This window comes from Podarcis tiliguerta (genome assembly GCF_965153285.1).
Source record: "Podarcis tiliguerta genome assembly, chromosome: 8".
In the NCBI taxonomy this organism is placed as follows: Eukaryota; Metazoa; Chordata; class Lepidosauria; order Squamata; family Lacertidae; genus Podarcis; species Podarcis tiliguerta.
Genome location: NC_139541.1, coordinates 22662962 through 22681931, shown reverse-complemented (window position 1 = coordinate 22681931; position 18970 = coordinate 22662962). Strand labels below are relative to the sequence as shown.

At 45.1% G+C, this 18970-nt stretch overlaps 1 protein-coding gene across 14 annotated transcripts in view; it reads right to left on the bottom strand.

The window, feature by feature from the left end:
• Positions 1-18970, bottom strand: part of VPS13D (vacuolar protein sorting 13 homolog D) — a 115500-nt gene that overhangs the window by 58926 nt on the left and 37604 nt on the right. For 11 of the 14 annotated variants that reach the window (XM_083452029.1, XM_083452033.1, XM_083452022.1 and 8 more), the window contains 17 exons: positions 18328-18434; positions 16548-16757; positions 15125-15390; positions 14178-14311; positions 13409-13564; positions 11987-12221; positions 11143-11217; positions 9796-10002; positions 8719-8808; positions 7905-8045; positions 7516-7638; positions 6280-6354; positions 4820-4925; positions 4019-4171; positions 3268-3403; positions 1411-1458; positions 530-680 (listed from right to left, as the gene is read on the bottom strand). In XM_083452029.1, coding sequence (XP_083308155.1) covers positions 530-680; positions 1411-1458; positions 3268-3403; positions 4019-4171; positions 4820-4925; positions 6280-6354; positions 7516-7638; positions 7905-8045; positions 8719-8808; positions 9796-10002; positions 11143-11217; positions 11987-12221; positions 13409-13564; positions 14178-14311; positions 15125-15390; positions 16548-16757; positions 18328-18434 — 2413 coding nt within the window. The remainder of the gene's footprint in view (positions 1-529; positions 681-1410; positions 1459-3267; positions 3404-4018; positions 4172-4819; positions 4926-6279; positions 6355-7515; positions 7639-7904; positions 8046-8718; positions 8809-9795; positions 10003-11142; positions 11218-11986; positions 12222-13408; positions 13565-14177; positions 14312-15124; positions 15391-16547; positions 16758-18327; positions 18435-18970) is intronic. The other 3 variants (XM_083452025.1, XM_083452024.1, XM_083452023.1) reach the window with 1 other exon arrangement.

The window sequence follows — 18970 nt, the reverse complement described above, 5'->3', positions numbered from 1 at the left end:
TCCTAGCCCCCTTTGCTTTTCTGTCTTTATCTAAGGGCATGTGGGTGTGTGGGTGTGAATGGAAGGATACAGTTCATGCCTTTGGTCCACAAAGACTGAAGCTACAGTACGTAAGTCTTCAAAAGTGCAGCTTTACGCATGGACGTCCTGCTATACTCAATGGAGCGTACTGCAAGGTAACTATGCACGGGCTTGCAGCACTCAGGTGTCTGCAGGAATAGGAACCGGCCGTCTAGGGAGTCAGGTTAATGGCTCAGTACTATCCATGCTTGAGTGACAGGAGCTTTCCAGGGTTTCAGGCGGGGGACAGCCTCACTCCTACCCAAAGAAGCCAGGGATTGGATGTAGGACCTTCTGCATGCAAAGCAGATGATGCTCTACCAATGATCTCTATTGGGGGCTGAAAGAAGAATTCCTTAAGCACGGCTATCTTACACCACTGGTAATATTAAGAATCCAGAAAGGGAAAGCATCCTGCCTCAGGCACTGCAGTTCTGCAGGACCTTAAAAAATGAAGACACACACTTACTGTCTGGTGCTGAAGGGCTGTCTAGCCTGAGTTCCATAGGCGTCTCCAGTTTGTTTTTCACAATCAAGGCCGAACGGACAGTTATTACCTTCCGAGCGCTGCCTTCCATGGTGACTGCAAATACCACTCGGACTGGAGGCAATGAAGAAAACTGCAAAAATACAGGGCTTATCAGTGGGAGTCCCAAGACCTTTGGAACTCCCTTCCTATTGACTTGTATGAGCATTTATATGAGCCCCGAAAACCTTCCTCTTCAATCCTGCATTAAACTGAGATCACAATTAGCTTGGGAGTTACAAAGCCGCTTCTGAAATAATGCCCTATGTTTGGCTAATGCGGCTATTAGAGCGTTATATTTTGCCTTGCTCTTGTTTGTACATTGTTTTGTGGGGGCGTAGGCCTAAAAGAAATATAAAATACAAATTTTCTGTTAGATTTAAATGTCTGCTGTATTTACCCAAGCATACATGTTGGAATTCTGAAGGATTTACTTAAAAATAAAAAATACTTATATTGTCTTGCACCCATGAACCACTTTCAACCCCTAACCCCAGCCTGCTTAAACATCCTTTTATAGATGCGGCCATTAATGTTCTGCTTGAATGTCTAGAGATTTTTAACTGCCAACAGTTATTTAAAGTGTCAAAAGGGGAGAGAAAACCTACAATGTAACTAAGATGTGAAGAGGTAAACTAAATGCAGTCATGGATATATCCACTCTAAGCATGATGTCACGTCCTGTGACTCTTTCTTCTGTATCTGCTTTGCCAAACAACTTAGATACTCAAATGAAATGAGATTCATCCCAATGCCTCAGAAGAATGCCCCTCTTAATGTATATTGTACACACCGCAAAGCTCAAGGGAGAATTCACTACTCACATAAACATGTGGATGTATGATGTTTGTTCTGCTAATTGGGCTGCCAACCTAGGAAAGAAAAAGAAAAGCCGAAAACAGCCATTAGGAAGCTTGCCAGCTCTTCACAGAGGATGGTATTTCTCTGATAGACAGTAGACAAACAGCAACCCGCAGAAAGGGCTGGGGAGGTTAGCAAATGAAAGGGGAGCATCTTTTTCCTTCCGCCTTTCAAAAAATACATCCATTGCCAAAAAAGTGCCAGAACTACACTGAGAATAATCTGTACAGCAAAGTGTAACTGCCAATGCCATTTTCATGTTTGCAAAAATAAATCCCAGGTAATGGATATATAATGGCAAGAATTCCAAGTAAATGATTTAATTCATATTTGCATCGCTATTGAAATGCTCACGCCACCCTCTCTCTGTTTCCCAAAGCCAGAAACCTTCAGTTATGCTAACAGCCCATTTTGATTCCACTTCACTGATGGAAACTTGTCCCCAAAGTCTAAGCCCAAAGGTTCTAGACCATCTTTCTCAACCTGGTGCCCCCTGTAGCTGTTGCTGGACTCCAACTCCCATCAGCCCCAACAAGCATGACCAATGCTCAGGGATGGTGTAGTCCAACAACATCTGGAAGGTGCCAAGTTTGAGAAAAGCTGTTCTAAGTTTCTCAGCCATGTTTTGTCCTTCCTTCACCCCCTGGCATGTCTACAGATGTCAGTCAGATATTCCTTCAAAGGATAACGGATCAATAACCCTCAAGTGATGTGCCACACATTGCATCTGGAGACAGACAGAAGCCAACAACAGTGTAGTTTTAAGGCAGACACCTGGCTTTTAGCCACAGTTGTCATCTTTGCAGAGGACAACAAAGTCCCTGGAGCACATTCACCCCCTTATTATGACAAACAGGCTGGTAGTAGTTTGAGAGAATCTTGCTTTGTACAAACAGTGTTCATGTATATATAATTTATATTTTAAAAATCTATTTAATTATCCAGCAACAATTATACACTGCTTGACTGTGGTAAAATCTCTGTGCAGCTTACAAATGTATGCTATGCCTTTCTAGGTAAAGGTAAAAGGTAAAAGACCCCTGGATGGTTAAGTCCACTCAAAGGCGACTTGGGGGTTGCGGCGCTCATCTCGCTTTCAGGCCGAGGAAGCCAGCGTTTGTCCACAGACAGTTTTCCAGGCCATGTGGCTAGTATGACTAAACCACTTCTGGTGCAATGGAACACCGTGACGGAAGCCAGAGTGCACGGAAATGCTGTTTACCTTCCCGCCGCAGCGGTACCTATTTATCTACTTACACTGGTGCGCTTTCGAACTGCTAGGTTGGCAGGAGCTGGGAAAGAGCAACCGGAGCTCAACCTGTTGTGGGGATTCGAACCGCCAACCTTCTGATCAGCAAGCCCAAGAGGCTCAGTGGTTTAGACCACAGCACCACCTGCGTCCCATGCACATGCCTTTCTAATACACATATGAACATGAGAAGAGCCTGCTGCATTAGGCCAATGGGCCATCTAGTTCAGCATACTGTTTTCATGGTGGCTAGCCTGATACCCATGGGAAATCTGTAAGCAGGACTCGAGCACAAGAAAACTCCCCCCTCCTGCAGTTTCCAGCAGCTATCATTCAGAATCATTACTACACCTGACCATGGGGGCAAAGTTGAAGCTCAATCATACTATTGACTATACTAAGGCTATTGACAGCCTTATCTTCCACTTGCTTTTTTTGGTAGTCTTTTATCAATGCACAGACTTACTTTGATACAGCTGGGGAAAGGAAGTTGAGGGAAGGGAACAGCCAAACAGCATCAACTACTAAAATGGGGGTGGGGGGAGAGGAGGAAGGAAGCATCAGGACTTACAGTAGAGGAAGATGTGCTCTTATCAGGAGCTGCATACCGGAAAAATATTCCTACTTTGTCTACCGACACTGGACTGACTTGTTCCCAGCCATTTACTCTCACTTGCAGCTGGTGAATTCTTAGGTCGTGTGTGTGCCTGTTTTAAAATAAAGCAGATTAACATTAAGACCAAAGGAACAGTGAAGAGTTTCCAGGTTCACATTGTTGCAAAAAAAATAAAATAAAAGAGCATTATCTCTTGACAGCAAAACTAAATGCTTCCCGGTTAAAGGACCAGTTGACTTTCACTAGCACAACACTATTGGGTCATATGAAGCTGCCTTATACAGTGTCAGACCACTGGTCCAGGAACCTCTGGACTGTCTCAACCAGGGATAGCGAAGCTCTGGTCTGCCAGGTGTTGCTGGACAACAACTCTCTTTATCTCTGACCATCTGGCTAGGCTAGCTGGGGATGATGGGAGCTGGAATCCAACAACACGTGGAAGGTCAACAGTTCCCTGCACCTTGTCCACATTTAGCCATGGCTCTCCAGGCTTTCAGATAGGGGATCTCAGCCTTACTGGGAGCTGCTGCAACAGATCCTGGAACTTGCTGCATGCAGTGCACTGGAGCTTTCAGTTGATCCACTAGAGGGCCATTCAAATTCCAGTTAAAGGTTACCTTCTCCAAGGTGCACAGTCAAGAGCGGAAGCCTCGAAATGCAAGGCCATCACAGCGGATAATCGTAATGTGGTTTCAATATGTGTCACCTGTGTCGCTGTTTCCCTTTGGCTTCAAATGCAAAGGGAACCTCTTCACCAGTAAGAACTTCTCGCCACTCGCTGACTTTATGCGTGCCATCCAGAAACGATCCGTTTTCCTCCGGGATGACTCCCGGGCTTCCGCTGTGTGAGAGAGCAGCACTAAAAGCAAAAGTCATACCAGACTGTCAGTTTTGGTGTGGACCTCGCTTTGCCAGCTTCAAAGTCTTCAGTGTCTATCCTACGCAGACAAACATATAAACTTGCTTTCGCCTTGCGTTTTCATGACACAACAGGGCGAGAATCTCTCAGAACAAATCTGCCAGTCTGCTTCAAGAAAATGAATCCTTCAAACCTCTAGGTTTGGGGTGTGTGTGTGTGTGTGTGTGTGTGTGTACACACACTTTAAAAACAAACCAAAGTGACATACAATTTGCGGGACAAGGACAACTGTGACTTTAAGGAAGAGTGTGAGCTTTTTACAACTTATCTAAAAAGACAACAAAATGAATTGGGACTCCTTGGCAGATTTTGCATAAGAATACACAAATTTATTAAGCGTTAACATGGTAGATAGATAATGTAAGGATATGTATAATTTTACAACATGCAGAGAATAATATGTGCTGAGAAATCAGAGGAGCTGAGGGAAGTCTTGGGAGGGAGGATTTAAAGGGGGAAGGGGGAAAAATAATGAATATATGTTTTGATAATTTGCTATGTGGAATTCATTAATAAAATTATTTTAAAAACAAACAAACCAAATCAAGGTCTGTATTCACCTCCTCCTCCCCACCCCAAATTCCTTACCGGGTCGGTGTTGTTGTCAAAGTGGCAAACCACAGAGTGCAACCCGTGTGATTTCGCAGGGCAAATGGCACAAAAGGCTGCCTGCGTTTTGGCGTCTTCATTTCAGCTGTGAGGGAAGGAGGGAAAATAAGTTAGGAAGCTATGGGCACTGACCTGGAGGGCTTATTCTTCTCTTGCTGGGATCAGACGCTGCTCCAGCTACGGGCACCGTTCCTAGCTTGACCAGCTGAATACAGCCTTCTGCCAAATTTTCAAATGCTGGGCTAGAGATCACCCTCTCCAAAAAATTCCTAGTCAACTGGATTAGATTGTTCATTTGCCTTAAACACTGCAAATAGTGTGTTGTGCATTGCTTCCAGTTAAGGAGAAGCTGGGCATCCTTGCCTGCTGCACAACCTCATGCAGGGAAGAAGGCAATACTTTTCTTTTTCACTTGGGTAAAGCGGGGGGGGGGGGCAGCTAGTGAAAAAGGTAGGGTACAAACCCCATTTCACTCAAAATGGGGCCAGCCTTTGAGTTGTTATATATTAGTTTGCGAAGCCTGAGTGGAAATTTACTTAAGAATATTTTGTGGGTTTGCATTTTTGTGATAGAGCAGGTGTAGGTGCAGAGTTAGGTATAAGAGAACTTTCTGCAGAGACATCAGAGAGCTATAGCTCAGAAGTTAAGATAGAATCAAAACGGTGTTTTCATGTCTTAAGGATTTTTAGCCTTTTAAAGATTACCCAATCATTAAACAAACATATTGTTAGGTGTTGCACAGATACTAGTAGTTATAAGATGAGAAAATAATAGCCATTAGCAGTGATATCAAAAGGTACAAAGGCAGAGCTCAGCTTTAGGACCAATCCGTACAGGGTGGTCCTTCACTCATAAAGTTTCCCTTACTTTGTTTCTAAGTTTGTAAGTCTGTGAACTTTTGCTGGGAAAGGCCATGAATGTCTATTTACTTTATGCTAAATAAAATAAAAACCCCTACTGGACATCTGTCTGTCCAGTGGGAATCTGACTGAAACATCTGCTGAGCCTACACACTAGGAGAGACTGCTGGGAACTCAAGGACTGAACCCTTCTTCTCAGGCCCTGGATTCCACAGCAACCTTAATTTTACCCCTAACACACCAACGTGTGAAGTTAAGTTCACCCGAAATGGCATTTCCAGTAAGTGGATGCTTAGTTTTTTATTTATTTACACCATTCGAAGAAAGGGAAGTGAGAAACCCAACTGGGCATGTTCACAGGAGCTCAATAAAGCCTGGCCAGCTTCGATAAAAAAAATGTTCATATTGAGTTTGATCAACACATATCCCAATGTCCAGTAGGATTTAATTATGCAACACTGCAAGCAATTTAACAGATCGCATTGGCTCCTTTTGACAAGTGACACAGAAGCAACAACTATCTGCTATACAAGACATTTCTGGGAAAGAGCAAAGCATCTCAACTTTGCAATACAGTACCTCTAGCATACATCTGGTGCTCTAGGTTAGTCAGACTGGCTGTACTCCTAGTTCTAAGGTAGACAAGAGGAAGGCCTGGCAGACAGGAAAGACAACATTAGCAAGGAAGGGGAAAATGCAGATATACAGGCAAGATTGTTGCACATACCCAAAGGAGGGGATGTTATGAGCAGAAAGGGTACCACACGGCCAGAGAAAGAGCCCCTGTCATTGAGCTGGTTTACATGCAACACCAAGCCATGGTTAATGTAAACCATGAACAATGAACCATCATGGGTGTGGCTGACCTGTGGTTAATAAGCCATGGTTAAGATGCTAGGCCAGCTTTGGACAATCAAATTAAACCATGGTTTAGCGCTGCATGTGAACCAGGCCAATGAAGGTGTGAAATACCGCAACAAAAATATAGTGATACTGAGGGAAAGTAGGTGCAAAAGAAAGCTTGATATCGTCGTTTCATTTTCAGGATTTTGTATCGAAGAAATCATTTATTTATTTTTAAAAGACAGAGATCAAAGGTTTTAACAGAGGCCACAAAGCAGTATTTCCCCTTGGGTATCAAAGACGCTCCTACCATCTCAGTCACTCTCTCTCAGAGTTGTTAATACCACAAGGGATGTAAGACCAGAGGCATCTGACTGGGAAGCAGTCCCGAGGCAAAGGAGTGAGGATGGGGAGATCTAGGGTTTAGAAGTTGCTTCAGCGCCCATTCACAGTCTTCTCAATCTGAGTGGGGCTTGTGCCCGAACAACTAGGAGAGCGGGAAGGAACGTCATGCAAGAGCCAGGATCCTGGTTAAGAAATTGGAACTGGTTGGCAGTGCAGGTAGGAGCTTGGGACAAACATTGGGAAGTTGGGCTTGGGGCTACGCAGGAGGCTGAAAGGGTGTTGGTGTGGATGTCCACTGGGAGTAGGCTGTAAACATGAAATAAACTGAGCCAAAAAGGGCTCCGTGGCCTGGTTACACTACCAACAGACCTTTTGTGTAATAGAGTATTATGCACATAGAAGTTACAGACAGGCGGTAACAAGCGCTCAGTTTGAAGCTGAATTGCCCAACAGCAAATTATCAGAGAGGAATGAAGCATAGAGTGGGGAGAACTCTAAAGGCAGTGCCCTAAGCATTCTACTAAGAGCAATATTATGACGGTCTCATTCTATAGCTACAGTGTGGCATATGCAATCACAAGCAAAAAAAAAAAAAAAAAGCCCACTGTAATGGAGTAAAAGTCATACCTTGTCCGAAGGATGGAGGGTCAACTGAAGAGCCCATCCAGTCTTCAGATTCAACTTCCTCTACTTCCTTCTCCTGCTTGCAATAATCTGCCATCCATGATTGCTTGGTTCTGGCATACTGCTCTAGAAACAGACAGAGAAACAGAAGAAGAAGAAAAAGAAAATATAGCACAGGTCAGGTTGAAGCTAAAAAAATTGCACAACCAATGACTTCTCTGGTGCCTGCAGAGTTCCTTTCCCCAAAAAACTAGGCTTAGAGAAAGATGCAAACAAAGCCAAGGGTTGCAGCCAATGCTAGTCCTACTGATAAGACCCACTGAAATTGATGGGCAAGATTAACTTAGGCTGGTTAAGTTCAGTGGGTTTACTACCCCACAGGCCTGACATACCGATTAACACAGTAGTTATGTTGATGTCCAAACGATGCTTTGCTTTCACTTCCAGCTTCAACCGGGAAGGGTGGAGGCGGCTGGCTAACTGCTGCTGCCAGGACACAGAGCATGGCCAGGGCTCAATAAAAGGCTCCCAGCCTGGGAGAGACAGAGGAAAACAGACCAATCATCACGGTGGGTTAAAACACAGATTTTGAATGCCAGTCATACCAGTTTCATACATGCTGCAGTGCATTTTATGTTATTATGCTTTATTCAAGTAACTGCAGCTTCAAATGCAAGCAGAAGTACCCCAGTCTAACTACGTGCTTCTCAGGTAGCATAAAAACAGAAACAGGTCTTTTTTTTCTTTTTCTAAAAAAGAGTATTCTCAGATGTTAGGCGAACTCAGGTAAATGGCTGCTAGCCATGGTGGCTAAAGCAGCATCTCTCTGAGCACCGAATGCTGGGAATACACAAACGCTTATCCTCAAGGGTCGCAAACCCTTTTTAGCCTGAGAGTCATGTTTTCTTTCGTGTGACTTTCCAGGGGGCCACAATGGCAATGGTGGATGAGGCCAGAGTCAAAACGTATTGAGCAATGGATGTAAATATTATCTCTGTACAGTAGGCTACACACACCTCTCTGCCCTCCATCCAGGCAAACAAGAGGCATTATCGGAGTTCAAGGACATATTCCAGCCAGCCATAAACAGGCAATGAATATGCAAAGCAGGGTCACTAGGTGACGACCGCCACAGGAAAACCCCGAGGGCCAGATAGAGGGGCTTGAAGAGCCACATTTGGTCACAAAGCTCCCCACCCTTCTTACCCGAAAGCTCGCGGTTATAGTAATCTCCCGAGAGTGTAAAATTCGCATAACCTTCAGGGCTGGCTCTTAGATGCTGGAGAAAATTCAGGTCTGAAATTAAACCATTTAAACAAAAATTGATGAGCAACTTTTCAACCATTAATACCCCCTCCCAGCCTCAGTCCATAGTTAACAAACATTTTTCAGTTCGTCACTTTGTGAGAAGGTGTTCTAAAGGACTCTATCCTGGTACGCATTTAACCCACACAAAAACACACACAAACACCCTCAACAGTTTTTTCTTTTTAAAGCACACTGAAGCATCAGAAGTAGTCGTAACAAAAGCTGGATCCCAAGTGGGAAGAGAAGAGGGGGGCTCTCAAAGGTGCAAAACAAAGGCAAATTAAATGGCATCACATTTCTAAGATATTCTTCCTTGGAGTACTTAGATGTACAGCATTGTGTCCTATGCCCATGAACTGCAAACGAACAAGCCTAATTAACTTTGAGTATCTTCAGAAATGTGTTGGGCCATTAATTGCTCCTTTTCAGTTTTTTGCTCTTTTGAGGCTCCACCTCTCCTTTCTTCCTCCTCCTCTGGTACTCAAAATGCTTTACTGGCAGACCTGCTTGATATTAACAGTGGGTTGAGACTGATGGATTCATTGGTTTTGTGGAGACTGGTATGTAGCCCAGCAACCCTGCTTGTAGTCTCAGGTGTTGCCTTCCTAAACTCTTTCTCTTAAAGGCACTTAACACCCGGGGCATGCTTTTCTTTCCCTGTTAATGGAGGAAGATGCTGGGTAAATTCTGATTAATGCTAGGCATTATTCCAAAAGCCCACCTTGCTGTACAAGGGCTGATCCTCAGGTTCTTACAAACTTGCAATTCTACATACCACACCCTGACCAGCATTGAGCGTTGACTGAAGCTTATGTGGCTAACTTCCCAAGAGAAGAGATTACAGGATGGATTTCCAAGAACCTTAAAATGCCCTCATCTCTCCAAGATTCCCCAGCCTCAACAAACTGAAACGCAAGCCATGTGACAACCAGCAAACTCTGCAGCAACGGCTGCAAATAAAGTGGGAATATTTACGTGAAAAGGTTAGCTCGGCTAAGGGAACATCACAGTCCATGCAGTCGTCGATAAAGCAAATGCAGATGCTGTCTGCTTTAATTTCTACTCCAGAGATTAAGCGCAGAGCCATGGGGCCCTGGATATCACGGTGGCTGGAATCCAACGGTGCACACTTCAAAGGCTCGGCGTTCTTGAACAACCAACTTGCTGCTTTCTTCAGCTGACCTGAGTGCACAACAAGCAAACAATCAAGACACCTACTAAGCAATGCAAAGCAGGAAGGACGTCAAAAGAAAACTGCTTCTGTCCCAATAATGCAGGCTTATCCCTTTGTACTTGAAAACATTAGGTAAAGGTAAGGGACCCCTGACCATTAGGTCCAGTCGTGGCCGACTCCGGGGCTGCGGCGCTCATCTCGCTTTATTGGCCAAGGGAGCCGGTGTACAGCTTCCGGGTCATGTGGCCAGCATGACTAAGCCGCTTCTGGTGAACCAGAGCAGCACACGGAAACGCCGTTTACCTTCCCGCCAAAGCGGTACCTATTTATCTACTTGCACTTTGATGTGCTTTCAAACTGCTAGGTTGGCAGGAGCAGGGACTGAGCAATGGGAGCTCACCCCGTTGCGGGGATTCAAACCGCCGACCTTCTGATCGGCAAGTCCTAGGCTGTGTGGTTTAACCCACAGCGCCTGGGTTGAGCTAAAAATAAAATAAAAATAGAAGCCTTCAAAGTGCCACCAGGTTAATATTATCTATCAATCTAATTGGAAACACATTTCCTTTACTATCCCTTAAGCACACCCAAGGCCAAAGAAACTCCCTCCATGCCTATATACGCAGCCAGAAGGAATAAAATCATGCTTTGAGCAGCCAAAAACCCTTGCCAAGAAGGGTCATACCTCTTTCCCCACCACAGCAGCTTTATTGCCATCCTGACTATTTAATTTATTTGGATGGTCTAGGAGGAAGGTTATACACCTCCGGGTATAGGGCGGTATATAAATTCAATAAATAATAATAAAATGATAAGAACGGTTTATATTGGTAGTCTTCAACTTATTCCAACCTTTAACACAAAAGTGCACTTTTGTATGGTGGTAGTGCTGCTGCAGCCCTCCTTAGATCAGGCCATAGCCTGGTAGCAGGTCCACCCCTCTAGTTGAAAATCACATCTTCACAAAAACGGGGTAAGGACAATCAATGTTATGGCACTGAGAGGCAGGGGAGGGGGAGAGATGAGGAAAAAAGTTGTGCACCGACAATATTGTCCACCCGCAAAAGATGGAATGCACTCCTGTTTTGCTGCAGCAAACTATTACAAGGATGATTTTATAACATCTGCATGTCACACAAAAATAACCATACCTTGGCATACCAATAGAGCTTTGCGGCAGTCATCTAGGCTAAACCCCAGTTCCTGCAGTCGGGCCAGCTGCAACTCTGCAATTAAATAGTAAATTGCTATTAAGGCCTGAACACATATTCACATCCTGCTGTTTCCCCTCCAAAATATTTTACGGAAGCAGTCAATTGCAAAACACAAGGAACAATTCTATTTTCAAGAAAAGTAGTATTATCAGTGTAGCATAAACAGTTAACACAATTAGCAAGGTTGGGGGCAAGTCAACCAGTGTAAGACTGTAGATATACTTCTGTCATTATGAAGCCACATCCCAGTTGCCTAGAACTGCTATAACAAAATATAAGCTGTCATACTGGCTGAGTTCCGATTGCCATCTTTGCTTAAGTTGAGATAGGAACCCGCTTTTTGGCTGCAAGCAGGCAAACAAATCAGGAAGGCTTCCATTCCTGTATCAGCAGAACCGGGAATCAGTGGTTATTAAGCAGGATATTATTCCGAAGCTGTCAACCATGGTTTCCTGGTTTAGATGACAACATGGATGGACTTCCTGGTATGTTTGCTCACTCAAAGGCAAGAAATATGAGTGTATATGACACTGGATGTCATATCTGTAGCAAGCATTGAAAAATGTTTTGGGGGGAAGGAGATAAGCAAGTGATATGATTGTGATCACATTCAGACAATCTCCTTTTAATTGTATCATTTATTATTTTTATTTGTATCTTTTAGTTAAATGAATTAATCAAACTACCCACGTACGTCGTACTAAATCTTATGCATGACCTCAGCAATGGATGACTTAAGGCGAAAGTAACACAAGTTTAACTTTAAAAAATGCATTCATACCAAGAACAGGATCCAAAGTGTGCTTGTACGTTTCTATGGTTTCTGACACCAATCCTGGGATGTCATTTACCCAAGAGGAAGCAGCAGGAGAAGGAGTAGCTGTGGCCCTGGCATCTGAAGAAGCAGCCGGGTCTGGCACAGCGTTGCTGGTCTGACCAGGAATGGATTTTGCAATGGCCAGAAACAGCTGGACATCATTGTAAGACAGCCTGATATCCAAAGCTTGTAACTGAATCTGCATAAAAATTAGAAACAGCAGCAAAGAGAAATTAGCAAGTGGGAATGTCTACAGAATATAGAAGTGGACTAAAAACAAAAAAATTTACTCGACCCTTTTAATTAAACCATTAAATAAAACTAACCCGTATGTTTCTCTTTTAAAACAACCTGGTTTAAAATTAAATCAGAATCTAATACACAAAGACAGGTGTTAAATGTTACAAATCTCTTAGAACTGGAGCCATGAACTTTCTGAGTTTAAAGCAGCAATGGGGACTCCAGATGTAGCACTCCAGATGTTGTTGGGCTGCAACTCCAGAAGCCTCAGTCAACATGACAAATGGTCAGGGATGAAATGAGCAACCTCTAGGAGGCCGCAGGATCCCCATCCCAGTGTTGAAATAATCCATTCATACCAAGGAAGAAAATGGGGGAAATATCCCTGTGAAGCGAAGTAAATTGGCAAAAAAGTCACATATAAATTTCGGCTTAGGATCTGTTCACTGGTGTCTGAATCCATCCCCTTGTTCCAAGAAGTACAATATTCCCCCCCCCCCAGGTGTCCTAGGACACATCTTTGTTCCAAAAAGGCACATCTGTACAAGCAGCTATACAGCTTGTTATTTTTATTTAAAGTAAGGTTTCATAGAATTGTAGAGTTGGAGGGGACTGCAAGTGTCATCTAGTCCAACTGGCTGCGATTCAGGAATCGCAGCTGAAGAATCCCTTGCAGATGGCCATCCAACCTCTCTTTAAAAATCTCCAAGGAAGGAAAGCCCACCAGCTTCCAAGGCAGTCTGTTCCACTCTTAAGCTGTTCTTGCTGTCAGAAAGTCCTTCTAATGTTTAGTCGGAATCTCCTTCCTTGGTAATTGAATCCATTGGTTCGGGTCCTACCTTCTGGAGCAGCAGAAACAAGCTTGCTCCATCTTCCAAGTGACAGCCCTTTAGATATTTGAAGATGGCTCTCATATCACTTCTCAGAATTCCCTTCTCCAGGCTAAACTTAACACAACCAACACCCAACTCACTCAATCATTTTACATGTTATTATGACACTTTCAAGGAAAGCAATTAAGACACCCTTTGCAGGGTAGCTTGCACGTATATTTGAGAACGCTGAACACGCTCATTTAGAGAAGCCTGCCCCCATCCGATGTTTGGGGAGGCACCCCAGCCACCACAGGCTGATTTAGAGCATTACCTCTAAAACAGGCGGGAAGTCTTCACTGTTGAAGGCATCCAACAACCCTGAGCCGCTTGGATATGAAGAGTTCCCCACAAGTTCAACTTGAATTAGTACAGGGTCGATGATGGAGAGTGCCGTTTCCTGCTCGTTTCCCAGTCGGCATGAAAAAACCTAGGTGACACGGAACAGAGATCAAGCACTATGTTTGTGGTCCTCCGCCAACACAATTTTCTCCCTCCCCACACCTTGTGATACCCAAAATATGCTGCGCGGGGGGAGGGGGGGACAGGGCAAGGCAGTGGATTTTCGAAGGCTGGTCCAAGTTATGGTGAGATACAGCTTTTATGCATCTGCTGGATTCTACCCTATTAGATTATTTAAAGCTCTTATGATACACTTTAGGAGACAGCTTCATTCTTTTTCTTGCCTGTTGTAGAAATTTTGATGTGCTGCCCTAGATGCTGTCTGATTTTTTATTGTGCTTTTATCGCTTCTTTAATTTTTTGTCTTTCATAGCATTACAATTCACACTCCATAGGGTTTAAGTTGCAGTGCAATAAAATACAATATAAGAAATGCAAGAAGCAACAAAATACAATTGAAGATCTATATGGATATTTAATGCTGACATGCTGCGGACCACCTGACCACAATTTGGGAACCCCTGCGGACCAGAGTTTGGGAACCCCTGCATTAGGATGACAGGTAAGCTTCCTCCACCCCCCAAAAATAACATCATCACCTGCTAGAATTGCATCAGGCGGCAGGAGAGATGCACTCTTACCTCAATGCCAGACAAACTGCCCGAGAAAGGGCGATCCACTAGTTTGGGTTTATATGTGAGAACCGTGGTCCCCTTCAGAATAATTGCATTGGTATCCACACAGGACATGTCTTCGACCACCACAAATTCAGTATCTGAAGGGAAACGTGACAAGCATTTCTACTGTTGGTTAATGGGTTTTGGATACTGTCAACATTCTCTCTCCAGCTTAGTGTGGAAAGTCAGATGTCACAAAATGTCACAATTTTTTTAAAATTTCTGATGCATGGGACTCTCCATCAAGCATCACAGAAAGGTAGCTAATTCTCAGCAATGGCCAAATAACACACTTGGCTCATCGTTTCTGTTCATCTTTGCAGCCACATTCAACACTTCACAGAACGCTGGGTGTCGACGCAGAACTCCCGAGAGCTACTGTCCCTAACCATAGTGGTAAACTCTAGAATGGGGTGTGGTATGGGCAGATAAGCGGGAGAAAAATCAGGGTTAACAAAGACTGGCTGTTCCCTCCTCACCCTGCCAAGCGGGTCTATCCAGGCTGAACCCGAGTCATCCCTACTGTAATGGTTCAGGTCTGAAACTGCAGGTGTTCAACCTGCAAACTGAGTTCTGTGTTCATGACGGCAACAGGAACATAGGAAACTGTGCCTGATACTGAGGCAGTATAATCTAGCTCAGCATTGTCCACACTGACTGGCAGTGGTCCTCTGGGTTTTCAGGCAGGAAACTCTCCCAACTCCACCTGGAAATGCCAGAGATTGGGGCCTTCTATGTGTAAGGTAGATGCTCTATCCCTGGGCTTCATCTCTCCCACTCTCACCCCCCACTGTATGACAGAATGATGCACAAATAATGTGGATAGAAGCATGGGTTGCCGCCATGGCAAAGCCTTGACCTCTGACTTCCCCCAGCCCTTCCCTTCCCAGCCTCCCGAGTTCTTGCCTTACCTGTCACATTTACCTTGACCTCCAACTGCTTTTCGGCGGAGACCTGAAGGGAAGAACGCTTTGTAACTATCCCACACTTCACTGCTTTGGGAACAACAGCGGCTTCACTGCTGTAATTGCGCTGTCGGGAAGGAGTGGCGCTGGACTCCTTTTTGGTGTCGCTGGGCGTCTGCAGGAAGTCGTGGACAAGCACTAGCCAATCGAAGATGAGAAACACGCGGAGGTTGTTCAGAACAACTGTAAAGCAGGAGGAGTCCTTGGTAGATCTAGCGGGGAGAGATGTGAGCAATTAGTATGTTTATGCACCTTCTATCAACCCCAACTGCCCACTTTTGAGCATCCATCATTTTGAAATTATTTTGGGGGAGTATTAAGCAAGCAAAGCTGATTACACGACGGTTGAGATCCATCTTTTGTTCTAGCATCGATGCTGTGACATCGCTGGTTCAAAAGGATATACCGTATGTACTTGAATATAAGCTGACCCTCGGCTTATACTTGAGTGAGGCGGGCGGCGGCGGAGGGACGAGCCCTTTCTCGCCACTCATCCCTCCACCACTGCCCGCCTCTCACAAGGGCAGCCACAGGAGCCATGGCTGGGAGAGGCGCTGCGCTGTGCCTCTCCCAACCGGGCGTCTATGCCTGCTCTTGCTAGTGGGGGGGGGGGGCAGAGGGACGAGCGGCAAAAAAGGAGCCCTTTCAGGCTGCTCCTTCCTCCTCCCCCACCTTTGCCGCTGTCAGGGACAGCGGAGGAGGAATGAGCAGCCCAAAAGGAGCCCTTTTGGGCTGCTCCTTCCTCTTCTGCCTTTGCCCATGGTGGCGGTGGCGGTGAAGGAGCGAGCAGCCCGAAAGCAGCCCTTTCGGGCTGCTTGTTCTTCTCCTCCTCCGCTGCTGCCACCACCAGGTTTGTGGTGTGGTGAACCGGCTTATACGCGAGTCAATAAGTTTTCCTGCTTTTTAGTCCTAGAATTAGGTGCCTCGGCTTATATTCGGGTCGGCTTATACTCGAGTATATACGGTACTTGAAACAGCTCAGCAGCTTGGCATCGGTTCTTTAGCTGCCAGCTGTGCTCCAATATCCAGTCACACTAGTTTCATTTCAAGCCCCCTTGTTGGCTCCCCAAAGGCACCTGATTGGCCACCTTCAGAACAGGATGCTAGACTGTGATGGGCTGTTGGACTGATTCAGCAGGGGTCTTCTTATGTTCTTAATTATAAATGTTAATGGACCAAGTGATGCTGTAGAGACCATGAAATCTTGCCTGAAAAGGTGGCCTTGACACAGAGGCTCAAGTCCTCAGTGACCCTTAGCCTGCAGGCTGAAAACCAAGCTGAAGGCCACCTGTTCCACATGGGCCAGTACTGGGCTCTCTGTCTCATCTAGCTTGGTCTCAGTGGCACAGTGATCTCGGGCTCCTCCTACCTGTAATGCAGCTCAATTTGTATTGCTCCTTGAGTACTGCTGTTCTTTGATGACTGGAAGATACAGTTGAACACGTTTGGCATTCCCGAAGCCATCTTCTGCCCTGTGTACCGCGTATCAAATGCCATCATGGAATGTGAAACCAAGTTGATGGATTTGGTTTGGTTTGAGAAACCCTCAAAGAGCAATTTGGACTTCTTAAAGTCAAACCTAAAGGAATTTGAAGCAAGGGAGACCAAACAAAACAAAGCACCTCACAAAATGCTTCCAAACAGTTTCCAAATATTCTGCTCATATTTGCATATTGTGGCATACGCTTCCTCCACTTCCCCCGGAAGAAGTGGGTTGTATCCAACTGTGTTTTACTCACGAGCAGACCCAATAAAATTAATGGACCAAAATGAGTGATCGCTGTTCATTCCAATGGGTCTAGCATTGGATGCAACCCATTGTGGCTGGCGGGAAAATTAAGTATAAGGAGATGGAGAGCTGGAACTTGGTCAGTATAGAAAACAAGCTAGACGGGTCAATAGTTTGAGTTGGTGTGAGGAAACTTCCTGCGCTATTATTACCTAGCTAAGTGTAGGAGGGTAAGGAGAAAGGTTGTAATTTGATGATAGGGTTGCTGCTTTGCATGCAGAAGGTCCCTGGCAACTCCAGATCTAAGTCACACAGAGCTGTTGATTCCCTACTGTAAGCAGAGATCACCCTGGCACCAGATTTTCTGAGCCTGCCTCAATCTGGCTAACGAAAGAAAATGAAAACAATGGCAAGTGAGGAATTATGGCTTCACCTTAAGTTTTGCTGTAGCCAAATAGGATGGGCAGAGCCTTGTAACAGCACTAGAATGCATCAGCCACAATGCATGCTGCAGGGTTAAGAGCTGCGAAGGACTGATACACTGGAATGGACACTGTCGCAAATTGTTACTTTCCCTTCCAAATTGTACAGTGGTACCTCGGGTTACGTACACTTCAGTTTACATACGCTTCAGGTTACAGACTCTGCTAACCCAGAAATAGTACCTCGGGTTAAGAACTTTGCTTCAGGATGAAAACAGAAATCGTGCAGCAGCGGCACAACAGCAGCAGGAGGCCCCATTAGCTAAAGTGGTGCTTCAGGTTGAGAACAGTTTCAGGTTAAGAATGGACCTCCGGAACGAATTAAGTACGTAACCAGAGGTACCACTGTACTTGCCCTGCTTTACAATCTTGCTGGTTTAGGAGGAATTTCCTTTTGGCGTCGTTCAGCGTGCTGAGGACACTGTCCGTCCTCTCTTCGTAAGGGTGGGGAACCTCCAAGCTCACAGACTAAACATGGCGCTCCAGGACTCCTCCCCATTTGGCCCATAAAGCCATTTCCACCTGCCCTGCACCTGACAGTATATATTAACTCAGGTGTGGGGTGGCTGTTCCTTTGATCGAGCAAGGCACACACCCACCAGCCTAAAGTGCGGGAGGGGGGCAGGAGAGGGGACGTTTGAAAGCAGGCTCCTACCAACCCATCAGCTGATGTGCAGTAGGAATGCCCCTTGCTCACGGTTTACAAAAGTGCCCCCGCCCAGCATTTCTCTTTCCAATCTCTGCAAAAAAGTTTTCCCACCCCTCACCCGCAGGAAGTGACACTGTCCCCTACTTTCATCATTTGAACCCTCCCTCTTGTCCTTTATCATTCATCTCTTGCATGGAGAAAAATGGAAAAACAAAAAGCAACCAGGTTAGAAAAAATCAAACGCAGTAAAGAAGATTTTTTTCTCTCTCCAAAGGGTGGGGAAACTTACCTGGCTAATGAGCCTTCCTTCCCCTGAGGATCAGTGAGTTCCAGACTTACATTGACCATGTCAATTAGGAAAGACACACAAGTGTACACTTCACCACTCAATACAGTCTAAAAAGGAGAAATGAAGAAATATGGTTGCAGAGAACGATTCCAGTTTCCTATCCACGTATTGCACTGCACACAACATTTTCTGAACGACTCCCAAGTTGAAGGATCACAAACTTTGCTTAAGGCAGCCCCACTTGTGTTCCACCTCATCACCACACCTCTCAGTCCTCTGGAATTCTCCACACCTACACACTCAGTAACAAGTGTTTCAATGTGACTCCTATGCCTTGATAGAGCCTCAACTTTCAGAATCTTCCTCTCTCTTCAACCAAGATTTTCATCTGACCCAGGCTTTATTAGTCAAGAGCCTTCTAACGGCCAGTCGTGGGCAGGGCCAGAGGAAAAAGCAGGTGAAACGATAAGTGTAAACGTGATTTTTACCTTTGTACCGTAGGTTATTTTTTACACGTATTCATATGTCCCTCTCCATCCTCTGTCCAAGGAAGCAAGAGGCATTGCCAGAGTCCATAGACATATTCCAGCCAGGCAAAAGCATTCAAGGAGGTTGTGGAGCAGAGCCAGTGAAGGGGTGTGGC